The 8,439-nt window shown below is 50.1% G+C and overlaps 1 protein-coding gene across 10 annotated transcripts in view; it reads left to right on the top strand.

Moving 5' to 3' along the window:
* Positions 1-8,439, top strand: part of Nav2 (neuron navigator 2) — a 625,974-nt gene that overhangs the window by 606,448 nt on the left and 11,087 nt on the right. For all 10 annotated transcript variants that reach the window (XM_026777610.1, XM_005370351.3, XM_005370352.2 and 7 more), the window contains 4 exons: positions 3,271-3,506; positions 6,356-6,510; positions 6,693-6,764; positions 7,663-7,859. In XM_026777610.1, the coding sequence (XP_026633411.1) occupies positions 3,271-3,506; positions 6,356-6,510; positions 6,693-6,764; positions 7,663-7,859 (660 nt within the window). The remainder of the gene's footprint in view (positions 1-3,270; positions 3,507-6,355; positions 6,511-6,692; positions 6,765-7,662; positions 7,860-8,439) is intronic.

Raw genomic sequence — 8,439 nt, 5'->3', positions numbered from 1 at the left:
GCCACCACCTCCCGGCTCAAACTGCATTTTTGTATCCTCCTGCCCTACCTGTTCTTTTTCACTACAGACCTGGATAAGAGTGGTGAGCAGTAACCATGCTCTAACCTGAGCACTCTCTTGCCTTGAGATGACCTCTACCAAACACGTTAGTCTATATCTTAGTTAGAGTTTCTATTGCAGTGAAGAGACACCATGACCACAGCAAGTCTTATAAAGGAGACATCTAATTAACACTGGCTTACAGTTTCAGGAGTTTAGTCTGTCATTGTCACTGTGGGAAGCGTGGAGACGTGCAGACAGACATAGTACTGGAGTGGTAGCCAGGGTTCTGCATCTGGATCCCCAGGCAGCAGGAAGAGACAGTAACACTGGGCCTGGCTTGAGCATCTGCAACCTTAAAACCCACTCCCAGTGACACATTTCCTCCAACAAGGCCACACTCCTAATAGCGTCAGTCCCTAAGAGCCTTTGGGGGCCATTTTCATTCAAACAGCCACAGTGGGCCTAGCTTGAGGTTCTGGAAACTCAAAGCCCACCCCCAGTGACATACTTCCTCTAGTAAGACCACACCTACTCCAACAAGGACACACCTCCTAATAGTGCCACTCCCTTTGGGTCTGTGGAGGCCATTTTCATTCTGTCTTTTTTTCCCCCCTCTACATAGCACTACTCTCTCCACAGCCCTAGCTATCCTGGAACTCACTATGCAGACCAGGCGAATTCACAGAGATGCTCCTGCTTCTACCTCCCAAGTACCAGGATAAAAGATGGGCACCACCATGCCCCATAGTCCATCGCTTTCAAATTCAAGTTTTCAGGAGATGGGCAGAAGGCAGCCAGGGTCTTTGCCAGAATGTAGCAAGAATGAGTCATGCCCCATCCCTTACCCCCCAAAAATCATGGGCCACGCTTTCACTATCCACAGCCCTCTGCGCATTGTGATTTCCCAAATTTCCACCAGAATGGTTCGTTAATATCTGCTTACCGCTTTCCTGTCCATTTCTATCCTGAGGTTCCTGCACACTCCTCTACAGATCAGGGCAAGAGGCCCGAGCACTGGGTAGTAAGGTCACCATACCAATGACCCTACTTTTCAGTATCAGTTTTCTGTGTTAGCTCCTTGTCTAGTGGCCGGGATAAAATACCTGCCAGAGGCAACAAAAGGAAGGACGTGTTTACACCGTCCTCAATAGTGGGGAAGTCACAGCCCCGCAGCCCACTGGCAGGTGAACGGGTGAATAAACTCGGACAGAAAGAACCCTACCTAGGAGAAGCAGAATGAGTCATCAGGCATGCAGAAAGAAGAACTGTGTAACAAGAGCCCCCAACGAATGGGACCATTTACAAAGTACATGGCGTCATGGGGTCACCTCCTCGTTTCACACTGCAAACACCAAAGGGGTAAAACTGACGTGTGAGGGATGAGTGACAAGATGCCCACCCCTGCAGGAGCGCGGCACTCCATACAGCCTGGTCTATGGCTACCCTCAGTGTTAGCATGTATACCAGGATCGACTTGGGTTCTGGATTCCCCTGATGAGCACTTAAACTTCCCTGGATTTTGCAGTAGGGTCCCATTTGGTAAATCAATTCATACCAGTGATTCCCGAAGAAGCGGTGACCCTGTGTGTTCCTTTTATTTTATCTTAATGGTGTGGATGCATGATGTCTGCACTGGGGGTGTGCACATGACACAAGAGAGTCTGTGCAGGTCGGAGGGCAACTCTTGGGAGTGGGTTCTCTATTTTTTCCCCATTGTGTAAGAAGTCCAAGGGATGGACTGAGCATCTCAGGCTTGGTAGCAGGTACTGAGTTGTTTTGCTGGCCCATGAATTTGTATATTCTGAAGTCAGTCCTCTGAAAACTCTATGGCAAAACAGCTACATGCACGCTAAGTATCCTGCTCATTGTCGCCCCGTGGCTCTCATTGTTGATGGCGTTATTACATTCAGGCAAGAGTTCCTCCACCCTATGCTTGCTCTGTAGGTTGAGCCTATATATAGGGCTGCAGGAAGCTCCCAGGCCTGCTCCCAGAGGTGAGGCACCTGAGGATCGTTGTCATGGTCCTTTGGGAGCAGTCATTGCCTTTAGGGGTTACCTTGGTTAGGAGAGGGCTAGAAACAAGCCCATACATGCTTTAGGGGTGTCCAATTGCTCTGAGTGGGGGGAAGGTGCTGTTGGGTAACAGAGGAATACCTCCTGGTTTATTTCTTCACTTACACAGACTGGCTTGCTTTCTTTTAAGATTTATTTATTTATTTATTTATTTATTTATTTATTTATTTATTTATTGTGTGTGAGTGCTCCACCTACATGTACACCCTTATACCAGAAGAAGGCACCAGATCCCACTACAGATGGTTGTGAGCCACCATGTGGTTGCTGGGAATTGAACTCAGGACCTTTGGAAGAGCAGGCAGTGCTCTTAACTGCTGAGCCATCTCTCCAGCCCCCCCTAACTAGCTCTTGTAACTTAAATTAACCCATATCTTTACCTATGAATCCACATTCTGTTGTGTGGCTTGGTTACCTTTACTCTATAATGCCCTGCTGCCTGCTCTGCGTCACTGGCATCTCCTGCTTTCTTTTTCCCAGCATCCTCTATGTCTGGAAATCCTGTCCAGGTATTGGCTGTTCAGTTTGTTATTAAGCCAGCCAGAGTGACACATCTTCACAGTGTACAAAAACATTATTCCACAGCCCTGTTGTTGTCTGAGCTCTCTCCCTGACCCTGAGACCATTGTTTTAAAGCCAACAACGCTGGCTAATGAGGTTATCTCAGATAGACAAGGGGAGAGAGAAGCTTCCATGTGCCACTATTGCTGGTCAGAGTTAAGCATGTAGCGTGTTAGTCTGGACCTGCCAATCTGTATTCTCATTCGAACATCAGGGTTTCACCTTGCTTCCTGCCTTGCCTTCTGGCACACCTAAGTATGGGCAGCTTAGTGCCTGGCAGGAAGGAGAGAGAAGAAAGGGGAAGAGGCAACTCGGGGTTATGGCAGACACAGTTGGACAAGACTCTGGTATCGGCTGGGATAGACTCTATAGGGCTAGTAAATGCTAATAGGCAGACAAAGTTCAGAATTAGGGGAACAAAAGACATGAGGTGCTGGTGACCAGGAGGGTGGATTTCTAGAGCAGTAACATTGGGCTCTCAGCCACCAGTGTGCCTCGGTGGGCAGGAGTCTTAGGACTGACGAGAAGAGGGATGATGGCAGAGCTACCCTCCTTGCCTATCTCCTCTAAGCCCTCCCCATCTCTCTCCACCAGGGCTCCCGGAAAACAGCCTAGACGCTCTGGTGTTTGAATCCCTGATCCCCAAGCCCATCCTGCAGCGCTACGTCTCCCTGCTGACAGAGCACCGGCGTATCATCCTCTCGGGCCCCAGCGGCACTGGGAAAACCTACCTGGCCAACCGGCTCTCGGAGTATGTGGTTCTCAGGGAAGGACGGGAGTTGACAGATGGTGTCATTGCCACCTTTAACGTGGATCACAAGTCCAGCAAGGTGAGGAGGTCCTCCTGTGCCTGCTGTACCCTGGGCTCTTTAAATGCTGCTGATACCACCACCCCGAGCCTTTTCAAACTCTCCATTCTAGAACACCAGGAGAGGAACTCAGAATGGGGCTTGTAGATCAGAATGCTTTGAGCCAGACCCTTCCTTCCAGGAGCTCCATCTAGGCCAAGTCAATCCTGTCCGTTTATGACCCACAGTGATGGCTCCCTCCGATGTGTCCAGTTCACCAAAAACTTACCATGCCTCTAGTGGGAGTTATTATTTTCTCCCCAAATAAAACCTTTTGTAAATGGCCGGGCAGTGGTGGCGCACACCTTTAATCCCAGCACTCGGGAGGCAGAGGCAGAGGCAGGCGGATCTCTGGGAGTTTGAGACCAGCCTGGTCTACAAGAACTAGTTCTGGGACAGGCACCAAAGCTACAGAGAAACCCTGTCTCGAAAAACAAAAACAACAACAACCATGGTGGCTGTCACTGATGGGTTGGTTGTCTGTCCCTCACAAAGCCCTTCAAGGACTAGTTGTCTTTGTCTCCCTCTTACCAGGCTAAACAGCTTGAAGGACATTCGTTACATTCTAAGTGTGGGTCCTGGGGCTGAGGTTGCTGTCTCAGAGCCCTGTGCGTGGCCAGCTCCATCGCCCCATACATGAATACTGGGGACTTATAGATGGAGTCTGAGCTGGTCTGAGCTGGGGGTGCTGTGAAGGGTTTTCACAGTGGCTTTGATTTGTTCATTGATTGATTGATTGATTCAGTCAGTCCCTCATTCATCCTCCGGCGTACAGTGAAAGCTCACGGTTTCTAGCTCTGTTCAATGTTGGGCAGCATACCTGGAGATTCAGTGGTGAATCAGAAAGGGCTCCTCTGCCTTATGAGTCACCTCACACACCTGAGAGGGTTAGGTCTCATGCCTCAGTTACCTGTTTCCATGCTGGTTTACCCTGTTTACCAGTTCCCCTCGTCATTTTGATGTAGGGAAGAGATGAGAAAAGCTCTCATCTCTCTGTCTACAGCTTATGAGCGGGTGGATGAAGGAAGGCCACATGGGTGTCCGGCGGATTGTGCCCAACTCCATCTCATTTTGCTGGGCTGCTTGCCCATGTAGACCACGGCCTAAGTAAGGAAGGTGGGGGTGGGGGTGGGGGTGGTCCAAATGAGAAGGGATCCGATCTGCCCATGGTAAGCAGTGCTGAGAGAATGGGGAAACCTTGAGCATTTTCATGAGCCAGCTACATTTTGACTCGAAAGGGAGGTTAAAGAGGTGTGGAGATGGAGGAGCCATTGCCCACTGAGCAGCTGGGCCAGTCTCTAAGATGGGTGTTTCTCACAGGTACCCAAGTCTGACCTACCCAGTTGCTTACCCTGGTGCAATCTCAGGCTGGTCGCCTAGCTCTTCCTGTAAAAAAGAGCTAATCATTGTCCATCTATCATAGAGTTACTATGCTGCCTAAGTCCCCATGTGTGTCCCGAGTGTGTCCCCTGCTGCAGCACCCTCTGTGTCTTTTCCTGATGTGTAGCCCTAACCCAGGAACATTGGGCTGTGCTCCTTTCCCTAGGCAGGACAACACTCAAGGTTCATTTGCAATAGGTCGTTAGCAGGTCCCTGGGCACATAGATTCACCTGCTCCTGCACACTCTCCTGTCTTCCAGAGCATTGCCTAGCAGCACTTGTATGTGGCTGGAGCCTCTTCTGCTCCCATGGCTTCTGCAGAGCTAGCTCTCCGGAGGGTTCTGTGGAGATAGCTAGCGATGAGCCACCTGCCTACAGAAGCCTACTCGGAGATTAGCATCACAGCAAGAAATGATGAGTTCCTAAAGAAATGGTTGAGTTGGAATTAAAAAATGGTCCTATAGGCTGGGATTATAGCCCAGTCAGTAAAGTGCTTACAAAGAGGACCTGAGTTTCATCCCCAGAATTCACGTTATTTACTTATTTATTTATCTATTTATTTATTTTTAAAACTGGTATGATGACATGCTTATAATACCAGCACTGGAGGGGTAGAGACAGGCAGATGCCTGGGGTTCCGGGGACAGCCAGCCTAGCCTGCTTAGTATGGGAGAGAGAGAGAGACCCTGTCTCAAAACACAAGGGAGGATTATTGTAGTGATAGTTTGTTTGTGTTTTAACAAATAAAACTTGTCTGAAGATCAGAGTGCAGAGCTAAGCCACTAGAAGCCAGGCGGTGGTGGCTCACACCTTTAATCCCAGTACTTGGGAGTCTCACGCCTTTAATCCCAGCACTAGGATTAAAGCACTAGGACAGGAAGGGATATGGCTGGGTGGAGAGAGGAGATAGGAGCTCAGATGCAGTCTGGAGATACAGACTGAGGATGCAGTCTGAAGAGGCAGTCTGAGGACAGGATCACCCTTTTGGTCTGAGCATCGGTGGAGGAGAAAAGTCTTTTTAGTTGCTGGCCGTTCTGCTTCTCTGATCAACTTTCCCTCCCTAATATCTGACTCTGGGTTTTTATTAAGGCCAATTAGAATTTGTGCTACAGGTGCACAATACACAATTTTGTCCTCTTTCTTACGCACACAAGTACATACATGCAGCTGCATACATACACATGTGTGCACATTTACAGAGGAAAAAAAGGGCCTTGGACATGCGTTTTAAAGTGCCAGGAGGCCTCACCTGTCTGTGCCCACAGTATACCTGGAGCACCATGCTGCGAGCAGTGCACTGATGCCCTGTGACAGGCAGGTGCTCATGTCTCATCCACAGTGTGACATCTTAAGGGGACCTTCCTCTTGCCTTGGCCTTGGTCGGCAAAGGCACAGCGCATGTGGGTCCTCCCGGGAGGGTGATTGCAACCTCGTTCTCTTGGCCTCCACAGGAGCTTCGCCAGTATCTGTCCCACCTGGCCGACCAGTGTAACAGCGAGAACAATGCCGTGGAGATGCCACTGGTCATCATCCTGGACAACCTGCACCACGTGAGCTCTCTGGGAGAGATCTTCAATGGGCTGCTTAACTGCAAATACCATAAATGGTAAAGATGGGTCCTAGACCTCAGGGGCGGGGGCGGGGGCATGCAGGTGAGCCAGGCCAGCATGACGATGAAGCGGTACACACACAGCCAGAGCAGGGGAGGTAGCCAGCTGTCCTCAGGTCTGTAAGCCCCTGCTCTCCATCTTACTCCTAATTCAGCTTCTCTCATTGTGCTCTCTGCAGCCCTTATATCATCGGCACGATGAACCAGGCTACCTCTTCCACTCCTAACCTGCAGCTTCATCATAACTTCAGGTAAGGTCTCTTGGCCCTCCCCAATCCAGGCAGATGGAGAGGGGGATGCTTAGCCCTCTCAGAGTACCTGGTATATGCTGGACTTCATGTTGGGCCTTCTCTCTCTCTCTCTCTCTCTCTCTCTCTCTCTCTCTTTTTCTTCCTCTCTCTCTTTCTTTTGAAATGGGTTTTCTCTGTGTAGCTCTGGAGCCTGTCCTGGAATTCACTTTGTACACCAAGCTGGCCTCAAACTCACAGAGATCCACCTGCCTCTGCCTCCTGAGTGCTGGGATTAAAGACATGCGCCACCACCACTCAGCAGGCTTTTTCTCTTAGCTCATTCACTTTCCACAGCAGCTTCATGTAATCCCATTTACCTCTGTCTTTCCAATGAAGAACAGAGGCTTGAGGAACTTGGTGACTTATGAGCCATGCACATTTAGAACCTAATTGCTAATCGCTGTGACTCTCATCACCGAGCCAGTATCAGGGAGGCAGCTATGGCCATACATGCCTGTCTCTGTTGAGCATGAGCAGTGACAACCCTCCCCATGTAGCAGGGTCTGTAAACTCAACAGTTCTAACTGCTGTGAATCCCTAGTGTCTGCTCCCCCCCCCCCCAGGAGAGTCCGGCTTCATGCGAGAAGGTGGTCCCACTTGCCCTGGCATTCCTCAGCACCCTAGCCCCTGCCCTCGACTCTGCCTGTGCCTCTAGGTCGGGGGTAGACTTCATAACCTTAGCCTGGACCTTGAACACATTTTCACTGGTCACCATGCAAGCCTCCCTCTGAGACGCCTTAAACGCGGCTGCAACCTCGATGAGTGTGCTCGCCTTCCATTCCCACACACTTCGGTTTCTGAGGCTCGCCATGCCTTGTGGGTGTCCTCGTGGTTCAAAGGAATTTCTTGACTCCACCAGGTGGGTGCTTTGTGCCAACCACACAGAGCCCGTGAAGGGTTTCCTCGGCCGCTTCCTGAGGAGGAAGCTCATGGAGACGGAGATCAGTGGGCGGGCGCGCAACACGGAGCTGGTGAAAATCATCAATTGGATCCCCAAGGTCTGGCATCACCTCAACCGCTTCCTGGAGGCCCACAGCTCCTCGGATGTCACCATTGGTAGGTGGGAGGGCAGGCAGGCCGGGGCAGGCTGCTGGGCGGATGGAGTGGGCAGTGGTCTCCCAAGAACCTTGGCTCCTTCATGTACTATCCTCTGGGTCCTGGCCAGAACAGCATTGAGACAGTATGTTATGTTATCCCCAGAGATAAAAATAATAATAATAATAACAATAATAATCATAATCATAATTTAAAAAGTGGGCAGAGGAACTCCTGGAGACAAAGATGAACCCAGGCCACAACATCTATGGAGATACGTCCTACTCAGGCTGGGGCAGAAACAGCCAGCATAGGAAAGAGTCTCTTCCCTGGAGCTACAGGCTGAACTGGGATGGCTTTGTTTTTAAATGTAAATTGTTCCCAGCTTTGCAGAAGGTTGGGGATTAAAGTACAGCAAAAAACCAGGACTTCCTGGTCATGACATCCTTTCATTATGAGTTCATTTTTCCGAGCCGTGCCTGCACATCCATGTCTTCTGAGACTGTAGTCACGGTGCACACATGTATATATGCAGTGCCTGCGGTGCACGCATGTATATATGCAATGCCTGCGGCACACACATGTATGTATGCAATGCCTG

Source organism: Microtus ochrogaster, unplaced genomic scaffold (genome assembly GCF_000317375.1).
Source record: "Microtus ochrogaster isolate Prairie Vole_2 unplaced genomic scaffold, MicOch1.0 UNK76, whole genome shotgun sequence".
Taxonomy (NCBI): Eukaryota; Metazoa; Chordata; class Mammalia; order Rodentia; family Cricetidae; genus Microtus; species Microtus ochrogaster.
The sequence above is the reverse complement of the archived record's forward strand: the minus strand, read 5'-3'. Positions and strand labels throughout refer to the sequence as shown.